Source organism: Pholcus phalangioides, unplaced genomic scaffold, assembly GCF_987345545.1.
Source record: "Pholcus phalangioides strain wild (caught in Gottingen) unplaced genomic scaffold, Ppha-v1.0 ptg000007l_1, whole genome shotgun sequence".
NCBI lineage: Eukaryota > Metazoa > Arthropoda > Arachnida > Araneae > Pholcidae > Pholcus > Pholcus phalangioides.
The window spans coordinates 48465455-48487652 of record NW_028301600.1 but is presented as its reverse complement, the minus strand read 5'-3'; the positions used below and the strand labels follow the sequence as shown (position 1 = coordinate 48487652).

The window sequence follows — 22198 nt, the reverse complement described above, 5'->3', positions numbered from 1 at the left end:
AACAATAGTTTGAGTGTTATAATATGTGGGCTGTAGTGGTATATTTTGCACTTCTTTCATTACACACACAAGATATCAATTTTCAGAAGATAATACACAAATGTGTTATGCCGTTCTGTTAAGGAAGTAACAAAACTGAACAAAGTAGCACCTTTTGAAGTAGGCCTGGAATACACATGGTTTTAATAAAAAGGATATAGGCTTGGAATACATATGCTACTAATTAGCACAAAAGCATGCCACTTTCGAGCATATGCAATCAATGAGCTTATAACATTTGCTCGAATACAACCAATAAGTTCATTGGTTGTATTCAAGGTATTCCCAGGTTTAGTTCCAAAAAAGCATTCTAGGGCAGTGGGTCTCAACCTTGGGAAGCCCATGGCCCAGTCGATTCCTTTTTTGTGGGTGGAAGGCCTGGTCATACACACGACTGAGAAATAAATGAAGAAAAATGCAACAGAGTAAATTGCTCTGGGCTCGGCGGTTGAGAAACACTATTCTAGGGTGAGTGGTAATTAATTTTATTTTAATGAAATAAAGGACAAAATTCAGCAGCACTTATGTTAGGCGATCAATAATATTTTATTACATGTTTGTTGATTTTATTCTGAAATAACTTCACATAAATTTTTGTGAAGTACATTGTATACTTGTGGAAATACAAATTGTGTGTGTGTGTGGGCTGAGAAAAAGCAGTCTCACTCTCTATATTGTGTACTGCTAGCTTTTATCTTTTAACTGGCCTCCCACATAGGTGGGGCTGACAGAGCTCCAACCCTTTTTTGGGGGCCCGGAACGATTCTGATATTTTTGTTTTTTCACACTATATGGGCTGTCCGAAATTGTTTGCCCAGTGGATATCTTTGTAACTGTTGACTTTAGTTTACAAACGTACCATTACAAAAAGTTTTCAAATGGCTGCAGTTACTTAAAATCTGAAAATTTATTTTTTAGGGACCGTACACATAAAATGAAGGAATCAACTTTTTATTCAGTCTCTTTTTCTCTCCTTCAAAAACCCTGTGAGAGATTTATGAAATAAAATAGTTCAATTTTCAACCACCAGGTGAAAAAGTGGTGCTTTTTTTATTGAATTTTCCTTTTCCCCATGGACCATATAGCTTATATACCAAGTTTCAATGAAATGTATCCTCCAGAACGGGCGCTACATAGGTCGGAGTAGTGTCGGTATACTAACGGGTGCTACATTAGTTTCCGGGCAATTCAGCAGTATACTGAAACTACTCAGACCTATGTAGCGCCCTTTCTGGTAGACGTATTACATTGAAGCTTGGTATATACGCTATATGGTCCATGGGAAATAGGAACATTCAATTAAAAGCGCCACTTCACCTGGTGGTCAAAAGCTGAACTATTTTTTTATTTCGTAAATCTTTTCCATGGTCTCATTAAGATATCCTAAAAATTTGGCTGTATTCGACTCAGAGTACACACTCGGGAACTTTAATTGTAATCACTCTGTATATAGTAGAAAGATCATATGTGGGGAAAAGAATCGCTAACTGTGTGTGTGTGGAGTATAGATAAAAACGAGAAGCAAAAAACTTTTTGATTTGTAGGGTTACAATAAAAAAGCTTCGCGCTGGTGGGGAGAGTGAAGAAAACAGAACTGAATTGCATTTATTCCACTGCTGCTTTTGGATGACATATTTCGTTCGTGATCGTAGAGGGGTTAATAAAGATGAATAAACTGCATGCGAACAAAGCGACACTGTTTGTCAGTGATAAACCACTGGCGTTCACCGATCCCCGTAAATGTTTTCTCAAATTCCCACATTTTCTGATCCGGGAAATTAAAACAACCACGGATATTTTTCAATACAACCATCGTTTTTAATAATAGTAAATCTGAATTTGTGTTTATGTTAAGAACATTCGCAACAAATATTTATTCCTAGATGCTTCGGAAGTGCTATTAGTATAGGATGGTTATAATTCAAACTGACCTATGTAGAGGATGTTCTGCTTGAAGTATTTCGTTGAAACTTACTATGTAACATGGGGAAAACAAAAACTACAATAAAAAAATAATTCAAATTTCGATCACCAGGGGAAGAAGTGGCGCATGGAGAATAGGAAACACAAATTGGAAACAAAACTTCATTTAATCACAGCAGTTTTTCAATTTGTTATTACATTTACATCCTCAAACCATGGGCGGAGATACGGGGGGGGGGCGGCATTGCGTCCCAGCGTCAAAGGTGGAGTCGACTGATCTAATGTATATATGAAATGACATCATTATCGTGTCCCCCCCACAAATTTCCATCTTGAAGAGTGTTCCATCATGAATGCCCGTTACTGCAAACTTGTGCAGTAGCAAGTTATTCCTGCTTTACAAGAGCGAGAATGTCCGGAGACGACTATCTATGCACAAGATGGTGGAACAACTCATATTGGCCGACAAGTGAAGAACTGCTTCATGCTCTCACTTTGGAGATATTCGGGTAATTTCGAGAAGTATCCCGAAAATGACTGGACTTCTCGTTCTCTAGATTGATTTCAGGTTGTGGAAATTCATAAAAGAACGTATCTATGGAGGAAGCCATGGCCCCTACAAGGGCGGGGCTGACAGGGCCAGGGACATATCTCATCATTTTTTGCTTTAAATTTTTCATGCTGTAAATTAACTATAGAAGGGGCCCTGCTCCAGGATGTGGGGGTCATGTAGGAAGCATACAAATTCTGACTGAATTGAAAGCAAACGTGCGTAACATGCCATGTTGCTGTGATTCCTCAGGAAAGTGTTCACGCCAGTGGCGGATTACCGCACAGGCGCATGAGGCGCGCGCCTGGGGCCTCGGCAGAGCGGGGGGCCTCCAAATAGTTGTGTGCTTCATCCTACATGTGAATTTACATGCGCATCAACAAATCTCTTGAACTAAGTACAGTATCTGCTCTCCCTTTTTTTTTCAACCGCAATTTTTTTTTATTTTTTATTTTTGTTATTTTTTGTATACTGTACGTATGAGTTATGGAAGAAAAACGGGAACTGAAAGAAAAGAACAATTTACAAGACGCAGCTCTCAAGGGCCAGTTCTTCCCCGACAAAGAAAGAAGAGACATTGTAAAGCGATCATTCAGGGAGGGTCATTTTCAAACAGTATTTCCCTAAGGGCACAAGCAGGAGGAGGGATGAGAACAGCAGGTCCTAATGTCTGTCCGAAATGAAAATTGTAGTGAAGGCATAAACAGATGTCTCATTCCACAGTATTAAATGCTTTTATGGGCGCCGATAATACGACAGCTTTGGTGTAAGCTTTTGTATACAGTATAATGGATGGCAAGATGGCTATCGGCAAGCGGCGACATCGACAGGAAGAGACAGTCGTACTAATTAAAATGAATGTAGTAGAGCTCTTATTGTGATTTTGTCTCCCACTTGTTTGAATGAAATACTATAAGCTGGTTCAAACAACATATACATTTGCAATCTATGACTGGAACCATACGACCATATGACAAAAGAAAAGTGGGGTTTGAAATGAATGCTGAATGACATGCATTCTGAATCACGTGATTTTTCTGTTGCTCTTTTAACACTCCCTCCCCGGCTGAAAAAAATCAAGGGGGTTTCTTTTCCTTCTTTCTAAAGAAAAGAGCTACATTTTTGGATTGGTCAAGGAGGCTTGGGTAGACAACATCTTTGTGTCAGACCGAAAAGTGTTTATTGTTAATGTAATTGTAATGTGTGTTATTGTAATGAAAAAAATTTTCATGCCGATCCTCAAGATTTCCTTTAGGATTTAGATTGCAGAATCTCCAAAAATAACGGTAAGCAAAACTAAAAATATATAAATTATCTGATAAATTTTTATTTGAGCATTTCAATTCAACTACAGTAGTCTCTCGAGAATTCGGTCGTGCTCTAATCCAGCACGTCCAGTAGTCCAGGATATTTAGGTGGTGTGGTGTCACTTTTCTCCTGATGCCCTAACCCCCTTAACACGTTCTAATATTTCTTAATTGCTGATCAAGTCCTGACTATGTCTTTGCACGAAATTTCATATATTATTTCAATGGGTTTCTTCAAAGTTAATCCAGCAATTTTGGTAAAATCTGGCACACCGTGGTGTAATACGTACCGGATTAGCGAGAGTCTACTGCAGGGGTCTTCAACCTTTGAGGCATAGCAGGCCATATTGAAACATTTTATAAAGTACGCGGGCCACAATGTTATACAGTGGCATTTTTCGTTATTAAACGAAACGGGGGGGGGGGCATAATATAGAAGATTTTTATTCACTCTGAATACAAATAATGCAAAGGCAAAGGCCACAACAGGCAGAGTGCCCAACGAGGTGGCTGAAAGAGAAAATAATAATAATCAATATAATAATAGTAAAAATAAAATAGAATAAACAAATAAAAATAATAATTTCTAAAAAATTTTTTTTTAATAATTTCTTTCATTGACAATAATTTTAATTCATTCTGAAATAATTTCTTCCATTAAAAATATAATTCTTATATTTACTCCGATATAATTTCTTCCCTCTATTGAAGAAATGTTTTTCTATTAAATATTATCAGTATCTTTATATCAAATCAAATATATTATATTTGAGATATTATCAAATCTTTATTAATCAGTAATATTAAATTACTAAAACTATGACGGATCTCCATTTTTGCCGTGTGGCTGAAGGCACCAGGACGGACATCTTAGATTACTAAAAATATAATGCAGAATTTTACTGTGATTTTTTTTTTTTTAATGGGAGTGTGATTATTTTTCATCTAGTACCAGAGAATATCCTTATATTTCCTTATCTTATTTTTGTGTTTATGGTTTTGGTGATGCAAAAATAAAAAAAAAAGTTATGATTTTTCATAATATTGTTCATTTTAGTGAACCATCTCGTTCTTATTAGGGCCAAAAGGGTGCAGTGGTGGATAAACGCAAATTTGTGGGTGGGGGCGGTGGTTGTGACCATGTGTTCAATTTTTCAGGACGGTTCTGATTTCTTTTGGAAAAAATTCTGAATTTTCCCCTTTTTTTAAGCAAATTTATTTTCTTGGTTTGTTATTCAGTCAAAAACGTAGAAAACATTTTTCTTTCCATTTAATTTTTCTGATCTCGGGGGGGGGGGGGGTGACAGCCCCTACCTTTAATCCGTCCCTGATAGGGGGGCCTCCAGATCAGGTTGCGCCTGGGGCCTCCCGAAATCATGATCCGCCACTGGTTCACGCTACTCTTGAACATGATGCAACTCGCTTAAAACATGTGATTGACGCAAATTAAATGCACGTTGAACGAATGCTGTGATTAAATGAAGTTTAATGTTCTCGATTTGTGGTTTTCTTGGTCTTCGTGCGCTAATTCTTCACTTGGGGTCGATAAAAAAACGCCAGTGGAATAAATTCAGTTCTGTGTTTTCTTTCCTCTCCCCACCATCGCGAAGCTTCATTGTAACCCTACAAATCAAAAAGTTTTTTCCTTCTCGTTTTTATTTATACGATTCTTTTCCCCACATATGATCCTTCTACTATATACAGGGTGATCTTATTTTTAATTGCAGTTTTGTTCTCCCTAATGGTCCGTATAATGTATACTAAGTTTCAACGAAATACTTCTCAAGCAGAACAGGCAGAAGGTTTCTATTTTCAAATAGAAATTGGGAAAAAACGTGGTTAGGCGTCTGTGAGGTGCGGCCGTGTTTTTTTTCTCTTGCTCATGTGTTGAGCTGATTCCAACCGAGTGTTTCATTTTTTGGTTTTTCTCCCTTTTTTGTGCACAGTTGGTGCCTCAATTTTTTATTTTATTTGTAGTATTTAGAGCAGTATTTTGTTTGCGTCTACTGGTAATTTCATTGTCTGAGTGCCGCGTTAGCGGTTCTTCGTTGTAGCATTTGACATTGAAGTAATTCTTGATGTCTTTCATTTTTTCCTAGCTGTTCTACAAAATGGCAGCGGTCTCAGACTCAAATACGTCCTTTGCAAATGGCCCTACAAATCTTTCTTGCTTCTCGTCACTTAGTGGTATTGATGTTATTAACTCTTGTACGGAAAACAAAGTAACTTTTCACATAAAGGTCTCTGGCGACATGGATATTCCGCGTTCCAAGCCAAGGAACTCAAAACCTTTCTCCTGAGTAAATTTTCTGCCCTGAAATTAGTGCAGGACATGTGTTTCACTCGTTCCAGCGAAATAACATTCAGCACCACGTCTCCTCCTGCTGCAATTGAGGCTATGAAAATAACCAACATTTGGAACATTCCTGTGCACCCTCAACTTCTTACTGATAACAATCTCATCAAGATTTATTATTCGTGATGTTCCCCTGTCAGAATCCCTTGAGGATATTGCTCTAGAGCTACAAGAAGATGGTGTTGTCTCTTTCCAAATACGTCGCTTCTAAAACAGGGTGTCCCTTTGCCTACCATTTTGGTCACTGCCTTGGGTCTAGAAATTCTTGCTGAAATCAAGCTATGGTTGACAATTTATCGTTCACAATTATTCATTGAATTACCAAATATTTGCAATAAATGCTTTAAGTTTGGCCATAGAAGCAAGTTTTGCAAAATATCCGAGATATTGTGTCGTAACTGTGGCCTTCAAAATCACTCAGTTGAAAACTGCATCAACGAAAGTAGATGTGTTAACTGTAATGCTAACGATTATAATTAAATGGATAAACGATCTGTCCGAGCTTCATTAGAGAGGCAGAGATCCTTGAATATAAAAACTCTCACCATGTTGTTAAAGCGCGCTGTGATCATAGCTCCTCAAGCTCTTTTTGCATCTAAAGCCAGCATGATGCTGATTACATCAGAAATAACAAATCTGAAATCCGAAATTCAAAATCTTGTGAGACAGAAGGTTGCTAACTTAAAAATGTTAATTGTTGATGAAATTAAAAGCAACCTGCATGAAACTTTGATGAGGGCAATCTCTGGTCTTTTGCCGAACGTAATCACTACTGTTATTAATGAATTTAAACTGATGCTACTAACATCTGCTACAAAAGGAAAAAAAAGTGTCTCTTGACAATGCCATTTCGTACAAGAATACTGGTGATGGAGCAAAAAGAGGGAAATTCCTCTGAGAACATTTCAAAACATGTCTCGATAGAGTGTTGATACTTGTGTATCTATTATTATTTCCTTAATTTTTTTTGATTTAAATGTATACAATCTTTAGTTCTTTTATTTCGAATCTTTAGTTCTGTTGAATCCAAGACTAGTTGCTCTTGTATATACTTTATTATTTGATCACACTGATGTGGTGCCAGTGGTTTTTTTATTTTTTGACATTACAGGGACGTGTGTCAGTAGTTTTTAATTTTTGGCATTATTATAAATCGTGAGATCAGTTGTTCTCGTCGACACAATTGCCGGTCTTCATTATTAGTTTTCGTTTTGTTATACTTGCTCCAATGTAATTTATATAGTTGTCTTTTTTTGTGTCTTCCCTTCCCCACAAGATAATAATTATGGTTGTATCATCTGTTATAACAATCGTTCTTAAGCAAATAATTGTTTTGACAACAGCAAATTCTTTTAAGTTCAAGTTCCCCCCCCCCCCCGCTGTTCCTAAGTTTATTTTCATTACTCTTAAATGTAAATCTTAATTCTAGTAAATTTTATTTCTTTTGATCCCTCACATTGTTATCTCTAAAAACCTGCCCCTGGATTCCCAAAGCACAACCTTTCTTGTCTTCACCTTACCCTTCTTTTTTAAAGGCTGTTTTAACTTTTTTCATGTCAGTCAACGGTAACTTAAAGCTTCTTCAGTGGAACTGCAGAAGAATCAAACAAAAATTAACCCTTTTCAGACAAATCTTATTTCAATATGACATAATACTTCTTCATGAGACTTGGTTGAAAGACCATGATTCCCTCTTTCTACTAGGATTTCATATTTTCAGACTAGACAGACCGCCCTCCCCAGGTGGTGGTGTACTTACTGCTATTAGGTCTCATATTTCTTGTATAAAAATTTGGGGTTTCTCTAGCTTTAATTTCGAAGTTTTGTGTATTAAGATCTTCATTAATCAGCGTTCTTTAGTTTTAATCAACGTCTACCGTCCCCCCCCCCCGCCTCTAGTTTTGATGAAGACCCTTTAAACCAATGTCTCTCCTAATTTCAGGATGAATTTATTCTTCTTGGTGACTTGAACACCCACCATGTTAGTTTTGGAGGCCATCACGATTCTCCTGCTGGTGTTGGACTCTTTAATTGGTACATTAAAAATAACCTTTGTGTTACTATTCCTTCTTGCCCAACTTATTATAATTTTAACACCAAGGCCGTAGCGAGGGGGGACTTGGGGGTCTGGTCCCCCCGAAATGTGGGAAAATGACCGGAAAAAGATGGAAAAATCGATTGTTCTCTATTACTTTGCCACACGAAATTTCTGGCTACGGGCCTGGTTAACACACAGTCCTACATCGACCTCTGTTTTAGCTCTCCAAACATCCATAGACTTCTTATTTGGTCTCCCACGGACCAGTGCCATCTTAACGCATGGGCCCACCCGGGCACGGCCCGGGGGCCTCACGAGGAGAGAGGCCTCAGAAAGATGAGGAGTAGTTAAATTTTTGCGAGAATTTCTAAGGTGGGGCCTCAGAAAAATTACTTGGCCCGGAGCCCCATGATGCTCTTAAGACGGCCCTGCCACGGACTCCTTACTTAATAGTGATCACTTGAAAATAAATATGCTTACCGTATATACTCGTGTATAAGCCGACCCCCCCCCCCACTTCAGGACCACCAAAACCGCAATAAATTGAAAACCCGTGTATAAGCCGACCCCAAAAAAATCTGTGCATTTTAGGGAAAAAAATTCTTATATTTTTATGCAAAATGAATAGCTTCCGGAAATTTACAATAGAAAATGATTCAAACTTTTTAATCCATTTCTTCTGAGTCTCCAAGCTCATCGTAATTGATCATATCATCATAGGGGGTGCGGCATCTTCGTTTTTATCTTCATCTGGGCTGGCATCGCCATTGTCACTTTCAGAGGATATCATCTTCAGTTCCGTCCATCGCATTGCTGATGCAACACTTTTTGAAGGATCGGATGATAATTTCGATGGAAACAGAATTCCACGCCTCGTGTACCCATTGGCACATTAGGGCAATGTCAGGTTTCTTCCAGGCACCACCTTTTTGTAGTTGCTTTATCATCGGGACTCATCCATTCGATCCAGAAATTTCTCAGTCTTTGAGAGGCTTGTTGATGCTCACATCTAAAGGCTTCACAATCGACGTTAGCCCACCTGGTATAAAAGCCAATGATATTTTCGATTTCTTTGCCTCGGCTTTGACATTATCGGTTCTGTGGGGTTTGAACATATCCCATACCAATAATGCCGGTTTCTCGAACACTGGTCCGGGCCCTTTGTTCCATATTTCCTGGATCCATTGTAGAATGCCCTTTTCATCCATCCAGCCCTTTTCCTGGGCTTTCACGATCTTTCTTGGTGGGAACTTCATGTTCGAAGGAATTTTCTCCCTTTTAAAAATCACAACTGGAGGAAATTTCTTTCCATCGGCCATGCACGATAGCACGACCGTAAATCGTGTTTTTTCGTGGCCAGTTGTTGTAACAGAGATGTGTTTTTTTCCCCGAGTTCATCAACAGTTCTATTGCTTGAAAAATCGAAAGTAACTGGAGTTTCGTCCATATTACCGATTTGTGACAGTTGAAATCCATGTCTTTTTCGCAGTTCAGTTATGAACTTCTGGAAAGATTCAATTCTGCTTTCTAATTTTTCTGGGAGTTTTTGTGCGATCTTTGTTCGCTGGCGTAAGCACAGGTCGAAACGGTTCATGAAACGAGTGCACCAACCTGGGGATGCATAGAACTTTTCTGGATTTGTGGAACTTTTTCTGGATCTCAGCTAGTTTCGATGCTTTCGGACGAATGGCTGTTCTTGCCACGATTGTACCTTTCAGTCTGAGGTGTAGCACCCATTCATTCAATTCCTTTTCAAGTTCAGGGAACACCGATACTTTTCCTCGAAGAGTCTTTTTTTGTCTTTCGCATGGCTGAAACTTTTTCATTTTCCGCCATTCTCTCACTTGTTTCTCATTGACGTTATATGTCCTAGCTGCAGCACAGTTATTGTTTTCTTCCGTGAATTCGATAACTTTCAGTTTGAAAGACGCATCATACGGAAATATTTTTGCTTTCTCCATTTTTGATCGTTGATACTTACTGATACAACACTAGATCAATGATTTTTCTGTGGGTGATCACGACTTGTACTGCCCGGGAAAAAAATTACCACGTGGATTTAACCTGGAAAGTACTAACACAACCGCCATGTATAGCTACAAAAATCACACTGATGATTTGCAACACCATCTATCACTACTAATCATTAGCGCCATCTATAGTTACAAAAATGACTACTGATGGCGGGGGTCGATATTTTCCCGTCAAAAACTGACCCGTGTATAAGCCGACCCCCCCACTTGAACGAATTTATCCACAAAAAAACTCGGCTTATACACGAGTATATACGGTATTTCCTTAGCCACTCTTGGCCCTTTTAGCCCTTCCAGATTTATAAACTGGTCTGTTGATTTGTTGAAATCTAAGCTCGGTGATTTGAGACCTTCAGTGTACTTTGACAGCATATACAAGAATATCTCTGCAGCTGTTCAAGCTGCTTATATCTACAAATTCCGATATAGATCTCCTTGTATCACGTTGGATACTTTTTTTTACTGATGGCCATTTGCTTTTGGTGTCAAAAAAGCTTTCATTCAGGGAATATCGTCGAGCCCCTTCCTTCGCTAATTGGATTCACTATAAGCGTGCAACCGCTAAGTTTAAAAAACACGTTAAGCTTCTTTGTTTGAAACTCATTGTTTCTGAAGTCCGTCCATTCTCTCCTCCTTCTAAGATTTATAGTATTCTACGTCGTAATCGCTATGTGGCCTCTAAAACTTGGGATTCCTCCAGGGCCGTCATTTCAACTTTTTCCAGGGGGGGGGGGGCAAAGCACATGTACTCAATGTATGCATATATATATATATATATATATACACATTGTATATATATATATATATTTGTATATATACCATTTTTAGTGTATTTTCAAAAGCCAGGTCCCCACGCCCTAAATGCGGGCCTGGATTCCTCACACCTTATTTTCTCGTACTCTGGTAATATTTACTCAGATCCATTGGAGCAGATCAATATTTTGAAATCTCTTCATTTTCCCCTTTTGCCTCAGCTGTCATTCCCTCCTATTATAAGTCCTCCCAGGTCTTTCGATCCTTTTTTGAATGCCGATATCTCATTTAGATGGAACATTGTCGTGTTTTCAGATCTGGCAAATCAACGGTCCCTGGCCCAGATGGAATCCCTCTGAAAGTGTTCAATTCTCTCCCTCTTCAAGGTGGTGAACTTCTTGATTCATTCAACTTCATATGGAAAACCTCCTTAATAATCCCTTCATCATTCAAAGATGGAAAAACCATTTTCAATCTGGCAAACCAACCAATTTACTAGAGTCCTTTCGTCCCTTAACAATGATTAACTCTGTGAGTAAAATTTTCGAAAGAATTCTTCTGTTCAGACTGACCTGGATATTTGCCTTCAATACAATTTATTTCATCCAAATTTTTATGGTTTTAGACCTAAAACTGGCTCGGAGTCTTGCCTTCGGGATATTATCTCTTTTACTACTGAAGCTTTTCGTAAATCTAAATCTGTTGATCTGGTCGCTCTTGACATTAAAGCTGCATATGACTCCATTTGGTTTAATATTCTCATCCAGAAACTCTCAAGAATAGGTATACAGAGTAAATTCATCAGATATGGCTTATCCAATACGTTTCAGGCCGCAGCCACTATATTCATTAAAGAGGCTCCTCATCTCCTAATCCCAAAAATGTTCCCCCTCACGTGGCTTAATTCAAGGTTCAACCCTTTCTTCTATCCTTTTCGCACTTTAAATCTTAGACTACACTTATATTCCACCCTCTGTTATTGCCTTTACATATGCTGATGATATTTCGATTGGTCATCCAATGGTTCCCAGGCAGCTTCTCAACTTAACCAAGCCATCTGTAAAACGCTTGAATGCGCAAATGATAGTGGGCTTGCCATTTCTAAATCTTGCCATTTCATGCTCTTCCTAAATCTCGTTTCACAATTCTTACCCGTAAGCGGGCTCTATTTTTCCCGTCATTTAATATTAGTGGAGAAAATATCCCATATGACCCTCAAGATCTTGGGTTGTTTATCTAGATATCTCTCTCCACTTGGAAAAAACACATTCTTTACATTCGTTTACGTTGTTCAGTTGCCCTTAATATTTGCCGTTCTATTTCGCATTTCGTTAGAAATATCCCTTGCTCATTCATAAGACCTATTTTCCTTCATATGATTCTGGGACTGATTAGTTATGTCTCTATAGTTTGTCTTAATGCGGCCAAATCAACGTTTGCTAAAATTAATACCCCTTTCCATTCGGCCAGGGCCGCAACTAGTGGGGAGCAGACGGGTCTCGTACCCCGGGCGCTGGACCAGAGGAGGCGCAAATTTTATTTCCAAACTTCTCCTTCAATATTACAAGGGGGCGCCAAAATGCGCACTTGCTCCGGGTGACCAAGCATCTGGTTGCGGCCCTGCATTTGGCACTCAGGAATATTCTTGGTCTTTCCATTTCCTCGAGAATTACTATAATGAGGGCTATTCTTGCCGTTCCTTCACTTCATGAATTATTACTTTTTAGATACAGTTCCTTCTGTATATCATCAACTTCTTCTCCAACTCAAGGATCTTCGAATCTGTTTGATTCCGGCTTCAATAAATCTTTTCCAAATCTTTCTAAGAAATTAGACACCTTTCTAAACTCCATTAATTTTTCTCTTACTCCTACATTTCGCCCTGTTTATGCTTTTTTTCATTGGATGTGTAATAATATCTCCATTATCACAGATGAACTTGATTTTCAAAAAAATCATCCTTCGCTAATTAGACAATTTTTTTTCTATAATATCTCCTTTCCCTTAATTCCAACTCTTATCAATTCCACAGATACCTCAAAAAATAGACAAGTTGTTTGTGGAGCATATTGTACTTCCAATCATAGGAAAAATGTTTGGTGCATTAACAGATTCTTTAATTTTCACTGGAGAAGCGATGGCTATTATCCAAGGTTTGAGATCTTTTATTCCCACCCATAGCTACCCAGTTGTTGTCTTTCTCCGATACTAAATCTATATTCTCTTCTCTTTCTAATTTTTCAGTACACTCGCCAACTATCATCCATTGCTCAGGTGGCTCGTATTAGCCGATTTACTAGACACAACATTTGTATGGGTGCCCTATATAATGCCCTCAACATAACGATATACAAATTCAGATGAACTAATATTATCAAAAACGAGAGTTATATTGAAAAATATCCGTAGTGGTTTTAATTCCTAGGATCAGAGAATGTGGGAATTTGAGAAAAAAAATTTACGGGGATCCGTGAACGTCAGTGGTTCATCACTGACGAACGCAGTATCGACTTGTTTACATACCAGTTTATTCATCGTTATTAAACCGAGTGCGCAACTTACGGCGTTCGTTTGAAAACAAATTAAATCTCTGAGTATCAAGTATTGAGCTAAGAAAATTTTATCTCTGAAATGAAACTAGTTAGAATTTAAATAAAACCGTGGCGGAAAGAAGATCGGAGAGAATGTTGATTTTGTGCATTCGATTACTATTATGGTAGAAAGTGTTGCCGCCCCTTAGGCGGTGAAATGCCTGGCATCGGCTCTGCTAGTATTAATAGGGTGAAAATGTGTGAGGAACAAATTGATGAGATCCTCGTTATTTTAAATGAGAAAGTTTGGTTCGAGATACGAGTAGGTTTGAGGAATTAATTGAGCTCGTAACTTGAGATATCATTGTAGTACCTTCTGTGTATTAAAATGTTCAAGTTAAGATATAGCTATAAACTACAGGAAATTTCAAATAATTTCATGCAGAATTTTTGTCATTTACTATTGACCCTTTCCGCTGTTTTTAAAATTTCACTGATCCGTATTATAACCGGCACAATGGAAATCACACAACCATCTGTAAAATGCCACATCTTTTTTTCAAAAAGAAGACTCTTCGGATTTCTTGCAGGTGATGGTGCTTTTTGCCCAACTCCAAGAACACAATAAACCGAAAAAAATTAATACTGTTCCGAATAATGTCTCACAAGTCCTTGAAATGAGCAGGGGATGAAAAAATTTGCAGGACGTCACAGATTTATTTACAGAAACACCTACAATCAGCGATTTTAACGAAAAACGCTAACAGGAATGATCTATGAAATAACAGAGTGATCTCGTCTTCAGAATAAAATTTTACAAATCTCCTTATAGTTTTTAGAAAAGTGGCGCTTTTGTACAGACGGAGAATAATCTCGAAGTTTCTGGAAAGGTCTCTTACGGACATGACATCGCCAACTTATTGGAGCCGTCGCCAAACGTGCCCAATTCGTCGTAATTTTGAGCTCACAATAAAATGCGTTATCGATTATTTACAGGTGGAAGATGACATAATTTTCGTAACTACTCTTTTTTATTTATTTTAACCGGTGGTTCTCAAACCTTTGTTAGCCACGGCTCCCTTGCCCAATTCATGGTTTATCTATGACTCCCTATAATAGTTTAGCAGATATTTTCACGCACTTATAAAAGAACCCCTGATGGAAGGCGTAAATAGACACATAGATCAATAACTCTAGCTCACTCGACGCACACTTTTTTATTCTCAGCATGAGAATTTCTTTTATATTCAAAACAAAGTTGTGAAAAATTTCATTTCAAAATTCGAAATTTGATATGTATATAAGAAAGTTTTTCCGTTACGGTCTTATGTTTTTAGATTTTATTTTTCATCCTCGATATCAGAAATTTTTTAAATTCCAGTTGGTGTATAGTTTGTTTTTACATCATGTTTAATGGTGTAAGGGAATTAAATAAAAAAGGTATGCTTCAACCACCGTCTCTCCCCTTCTGTTAACAAAATTGATTCTGCCCACTGGCAGTTGATCTGACAAGTTGGGGGAAACGGAAAATATGTTCATAGGAGAAGAAAACTTACAATATATCTGGATCATTTTTGTCGCACCACGGTCATTTTCTGCACACGAGGGCTAATTTTTTAGACCGGGACCTACAATTTATTGCCGATTCCGAACGGCAGGCTTGTTTTTTATACTCATCGAGAAGTTGGTGCGCTAACTCCTCGATGGGGGACTCCCTGCGGTAGCAATTTTTTCTGCGGTCATGTCGCCGTTTCTGTTGTACCCCAGTGTTAGGAAAGTTTTCTGACAAAGACGAACCGGGTATCGAACTCGCGACACCTCTAAACATCCTTTGGTACTTTAGGCTAGTATTTTATCGACCTGGGCTACCGCGCCCCACGAAATACAAAGCAGGGCCGTGACTAGGATTTTTTCTGTCCGGGGCAAACATAATTTTGCCGCCCTCACAACTTCAAAACTGAATAATTCTATAACGGTGTTCTTTATTCCCACCTAAAACTGCCACCCTAAATTTTGTCACCTGGGGCAGTTGTCCCCCTGCCTCCCTCTAGTTCCGGCCCTGTACAAAGTATCATTTTAGGCGAGAAGTCTCGTAAATGCCGCTGAGAGGGTTGATATAATTAATTAATTATTAATATACACGATATTGTGTGTGCGTGTTTCAAAAGAAAAGTTCATAAAAAGATGGTCTGAGTAGACTTGATGTTATTAAGCAATCGACTATAAATTAGCTCATCTTTGTAACACATGTGATACCTTCGTAATATATACACATTGCAATAAATACTCAACTTTGTGATGTACGATGAAATGCGTGGCAGAAAGTGATGAACTAGCATCCCTACAATGACTGGACAAGTGACTGAAACGAGAGACAATGCCATTTTGCCATACGGAATTATAACGCTGTCACTGGCTAATTTACTGCCATACATGTACAGATTCAGTGGCATCATGCCTAAAGCAGCGATGGTTGAGCATGTCGTCATCGCAATACTAGAAAAAATATAAAAGTTTTGCAATTTTAGTTAGTAAAGTGAGAAAATATTGTCTTTTATACTGGTTACATAAATTTGAAAATAAAATAAACAAACACAACCAAACTCTCTCTCTCTCTTAGGATGTAAAAAAATAGTCGGCATATACAGGGCTAAAGCAAAACATAGCAAATATAGCGCTGAAAAATGAATGTTTATGTTATTTTTTTTAATATAAGTTTTACATGGTGGAAATTATGGAAGCCTGAAATATGGACTTTGTACAGATATGGTAAAATATATGAGAAGAAAAAAAGGGGGTGAAAGAATTAACTGCTTAATAGTTTATATTGAGTATGTTCGGTAAGGCTTTCTGAACAGGGTTCATAGGAAAGTTCCTTTATCCTGGAAGAACTCGCGAACAGTTGATTCTAGAAACATACTCCCAGTAAGGGAAAGTATCGAATGACGTGTAGACCTCAGATACGTCATTCATATTGCAAGGGATTATACACTTATTAAAAAAAAAAAACTAACTTTTTATTTGGTCACCCTGTCCTGAAACCCTATTATAAAGTTTTAGAAAGCCCTGTCTCTTGAGCCCAAGAAAATAAATTCCATGTTTTTAAGTGGAACATTAGATATTTTAATTGGAAAAGAAAATAAATCAAAGAACTGTATAAATTAACGGACAAGCTTATTCTACGCTTAATATGCTGTTCTTTCCCGTTTTAAGTGATTTTCGAATTGAAATATCTCAGCAAATATTGCTCTTAAAAACATGGATTTTTTTTTGTTGGGCTCAAGAGAGACAGGGCAACAATTTCTTATAGGAGTTTTGGGACAGGTCGAAATAAAAAGTTATTTTTTTAATTTTAATAACTATACAACCCCTTGGAATATGAATGACGTATATCTGAGCTCTACACCTTATTTGAATAGTTATTTCAATTGGAAGCATGTTTCTAGGATCAATAGTTCTCAATTTATTCGATGATAAGAGTACTTTCCTATGCACCTTAAACCAGTAGTTCTCAACCTTTGGGAGAACGCGACCCGGTTTCATTCCTTTTTGTAAGTTGAAGGCTCGGTCAAACCAACACCATCTATAGCAGACGGCCTCCGCGCGAAGCTCGTGACGTCACCGAAGACGGTCATCTAACATATAGCCATTGGATATACTACAAAAAAGGGAAAAGATGGGGGCATGCGTCGGTCTGCTATATCCAATGGCTATAGGTGAGATGAAATGCTTCAGTGACGTCACAAGCTTTGAGTGCAGGCCGCCTGCTACAGATGGTGTTGGTCAAATACACGAATCACGGAAAATGAATAGGGAAAAAGGAAACATCAAAGCACTCGCTGCCCGATATGAATGATGTCACGGCCCGGTGGTTAAGAAACACTGCCTTAGACCAGGGATTCTCAAACACTCAGATTTCCACGCACGGCGCCCCTTACCATAATCAACGCTTATCCAGAGCAGTTTAACAAAGAATCACTTCGAGAAACCTTTGTCAGGCCGCCGCTCCACGGCGCCCCTGAAAAAGATTGGCGGTTCACGGTTTGAGAACCCCTGCCTTAGCCTATACAGTATAAGTGTAACTTGAAAGACGCTGAGATAGGTTCTTTCAACTTTCAAAATCTTGCTAACTGGAACTTGCCTATTTGTTAATTGCCTATGCCAGGGGTCTTCAATGCATGATCCGTGGGCTGAATGTGACACTCGAAGCTTTTTCCCATGGCCCACCGGGGAAAAGGCTTACATATTTACATAATATATAGAAATAAAAAAAAAACATTTTAGCAGAACTGAAACAAATAATTTCTGAATTATTGGAGAATAAGTATTTTGCAATTCATGAAGATACATAATGAATAAAAAATGTCTTCAAAATTATTGGAAGAAATATTTTCATAGTTAATGAAGATTAATTTTTTATGGAAAAAAATGATTTCAGAATTAAAGGAAATTCAATTCAATGAAAAAAAAATCTCAGAATTAAAGGAAATTCAATTCAATGAAAAAAAATCTCAGAATAAATAAAATTATCAAAAAATATAGGGCTCCCTGTTTGCCTCGAGGCCCTAGGCCACCCCGTTAACACGCCATTGTGTGAATCCAGATATCGTGGTATGCACATGTACATTTATGGTTTTTTGCCGCCTATCTCCCACACACACATTCTAGTCTAATTTTCTTGACTACTGTTTCCTCGATTTTGTCAACCTGTACTATAACCCGCTTGACCTCCCCCTCTTGGAAGTACACCTGTGTCTCTGATGGCCCATACACACGCTCAGTTATACCTGCGCAGGCATAACTGTACAGTTATACCGAATCGAAAAACCATTCCCTTCAGGTCGCCTGTGCAGGTCAACTGACGGCCCCTACACACGCTCAGTTATGCCTGCACAGTTGGCCTGTACAGGAATAACTGCGCAGGTATAACTGAGCGTGTGTAGGGCCCTTAAGTCACTCTTTTGTTTACTCCCATTCACACATTTCCGAAATTACACTTGCCATTCTTATGCTTACACACTGTCACTCACATGATTGCACACTGTTTTGGTCACTCACATGATTGCACACTGTTTTGGTCACTCACATGATTGCTGATTGGTTTCGTCATTCACATGCTTGCTCGATGTTTTGGTAACTCACATACTCGCACATGCACCAGGTCACTCTTTTGGTCACTCGTTGATATGATTCCTTGCTTTATAAGTTACTCTAGGTCAGCGATTCTCAACCTTTGCTAGCCCGCGGCCCGGATTCATTCCTTTTCGTGCGTGGAAGTCCCGGACAAACACACGACCAACGGGAAATGAATAAGGAAAAATGAAACGGCTAATCACCCGAGGCCCGGAGAAAATGATGCCAGGACCCGGTGGTTGAGAAACACTGCTCTAGGTCATTCACATGCTTCCCAAACGTTCTAGGTCACTCACTGACCTGGTCCTTCATTCTGTAGGTTAACTGGTGAACCGTTGATCCTAGAGGCATACTTCCAGTTACAAAAAGTATTAAAATAAAGTGTAGTACTCATATGTCATTCATGTTGCTAGGGTTTGAAAAAGAAAAACCTTCGTATTGGTTGTATGGTCATTGAAATAAAAACGTTAACTTTTTATATGGCCACCCTGTGCTCAAGAACCCAATTACAAAGTTGTTGTCCTGTCTTTCCTGATGCCAACAAACATTCTACGTTTCTAAGATTCACGTTCAATGAGATATTTGAATTCGAAAGGGGCAGTTCCAAAAGGGGGGGGGGGGTGTCTAAAGGTTATATAAAGAAATCACGCCGAGCCGAAACCGCAGAAACTATAAATATGAGAGTCGGTCATTTTGTAATGTAGACACTCACTAAAAAGGAATTTTTCAAATTTCAACTTCTAAAGTCCCGTTTAAATGTGCAAGATTGGGGATTACTTTGGTGATCATTTTCTGCATGGCAACTTTTTTTCCTCGTAGGGGAAAAAAGAAGAGTTGGAGATCCCTCAAAAGAAGCCCATCTTTTTTGCAAAAAAATGGTGGGTGAGTTTGACCTCCTCTCCCATAATCCTTTGCACCACGAAAACTACTGTTAGCTCCTTTGTTAGCCATGTTGAACCAACCACTTCTGTTTAACCCATGTAACGAGTGACGACTTATGAAAAGAAGGAAGGAATACCGGCATAAACAACTAAACGCCATGTAAACGGATTGTAGCGATAAAATCCCTGCTCTCTTATCGGTAACTTTTCGAGATATTTTATTTCCCATGTAAACGGGGCTTAAGGGAGTCATAAGGTTTTTGTATATGGGGCAATTAATGCCAAGTCGAAACCACTGAAGCTAAAAAATATGAAATTTGGTCAGTATTATATTTAATTATATAGGCCTAGATACCCATTCAGACGGGATTTCTGAAAACTGAATCCCCACGGGGGCATGAGGGGTTCAAATGTTATATAGGGGGAATCATAGTCGAGTAATTTTCACACAACCAAATCCACGCGAGCGAAGCAGCTGGTAACAGCTAGTCTAAGTATAAATTAAGCATTTTACACGTGCGCGTTACAAATGCGTGTTTTTACATTATTAATGAAATCGTAAAACCGATCCGGCTGGGTAAAAAACTGATTAAATCGGAAAGAGAGGGGTGAGAGATATAAAAATTAATACGCTCATGTAATTCCCATATTTAAAAAGGTCGTCCAATATCATTGATTGTAGTTTGTAAAACTTTCGAAAGATGTCTGTACTTCCCCATTCTTGATTTCTTGCACCTCAGGAATGTCATTCCAAAAGAGCAATACGGTTTCGTTCCCGGAATGTGGCTCATTATTTAAATGCTTGAGTGCCTGAATATATGATCTTCCGCTTTGGACCTCAATAAACCTTTAGATGCTGTCGATTTTGAGAGAGCTTTTGCCAAGCTGAAAACATCTGCTGTTTCTCAAAATTAAAACATTGATTTTCCCACGAAAATTATACGCGTATAACCCACTTTGTTCTTGGTTAGATACCAACAAGTCAAAGTTGGGCATATTTTATCCGGTAGCAAGACGGTAACCAGTGGAATCGTCCAAGATTCTGTATTGGGGCCTCCGTTGCTCTTAGAGTTCACTTATGATATCCCGCTTCTCTGTATCTTGGATGGCTTCTCGATTGACAACAAACCACCGGGCAAATTAAAATGTGTGTTAATAAATGCCAGGAGCTTGGGTAACAAGAAAGATTTTTTAGAAACTATGATAGTTGTGGAGGACTTGGATCTTATAGCCATTACAGAATCTTGGGCAAACGATGGGGATGAATCTTTCTTACACATCTCCGGATACGATACTTTTTTGAGAAATAGATCTGATAGGAAAGGGGGTGGAGTGTTGATATACGTGAAATCATGTTTGAAGGCTAGAGAGTGTAACGTACAGAGAAGTGATATTGAAACCATATGGGTTGAACTTGAGAACAAAAGACGTCATAAGCTTATTGTTGGGGTTTGTTACAATCCACCGAATAGGGATCAAAACTACATCGCCAAAATGCACGATGAAATTTCCTACATGTGTAAGCGAAAGAGGGTTCTCATACTAGGGGATTTCAATTACCCGGGTATTGATTGGGAGAACCTTTCATCTGGAAATCAGTATGAAAGAGACTTTCTTAAGTTGGTGCTCGAAAATTTTTTGTATCAGCATGTATCAGAAGCCACTAGGGGTACTGCTATTTTGGATTTAGTTCTTACTAGTTCTGAGGATCTAGTTGAACATGTTTCGGTGGGGGAAGAGTTTTCTTCCAGTGATCATCGTATCGTCAGATTTCACTGTAACTTTTCCTCGGGTAAGGTTGATAACAAAAGATTGGTTCCTTGTTTTCGGAGAACTAACTTTGATGTTTTGCGAAGAAGGTTAGCGGAAGTTTTCAAAGACCGGTTGGAATCAGTAGGGGTGGTAAGTCAATGGGAAGAATTTAGTACGAAGCTGTCCTCTGTTTTGCACGACGTCATACCCTTTGTTCGAAAAAAGCGTGTTTGTACATCACACCCTCTATGGTTCACGGATAGCGTGCGGAACCTTTATCTTGAAAAGAAAAGAGCATTCAGAGAGTATAAAAGTGGACGAGGTGACCTATCATTGTTTACTGATAAAAGAAGACTGTTGAAGAAAGCGATAAGGGATAGTAAAAAGCAAGTTGAATCTAGGTTGGCAGATAACATTGGCTCTGACCCAAAATCATTTTTTCGATACGTCAATAATGGATGTAAGGGGACAGTTGGCCCCCTCTCGATAGGAGGCTCAAAAGTAGAGAGCAATGTAGGCATGTGTAGTGCTTTCAATGACTTTTTCGCGTCGGTTTTTAATGGAGATAATGATATTCGATATACGGGTGTTGCATGGGGTAATAAAACGCTCAACGATATTCAAGTGGAAGACGTGGAGGTCCTAAATCTTCTAAGAAATGTATGTGCAAGCAAAGCACCAGGACCAGATGATATCTATCCCAGGGTTCTCAGGGAAGGTGCTAATGAATTGTTGGGGCCAGTCGCACAGATATACAGGAGTAGTGTTGCTGAGGGTATCGTCCCGAGAGATTGGAAACTGGCTAACGTTGTTCCGATATTTAAGAAGGGTAGTAGAGAAGTGGTGTCTAATTATCGTCCAGTGAGTTTGACGAGCTCCCTCTCGAAAATTTTGGAAATTAT

The 22198-nt window shown here is 38.6% G+C and overlaps 1 protein-coding gene across 2 annotated transcripts in view; it reads right to left on the bottom strand.

Annotated features, from left to right (window-relative positions):
* Window positions 1–22198, bottom strand: part of LOC149085404 (ileal sodium/bile acid cotransporter-like) — a 71841-nt gene that overhangs the window by 7919 nt on the left and 41724 nt on the right. The window contains exon 5 of one of the 2 annotated variants that reach the window (XM_089233403.1): window positions 15809–16026. The exons of the other annotated variant lie outside the window; for it this stretch is intronic. Coding sequence (XP_089089529.1) covers window positions 15809–16026 — 218 coding nt within the window. The remainder of the gene's footprint in view (window positions 1–15808; window positions 16027–22198) is intronic. 2 annotated transcript variants of the gene reach the window in all.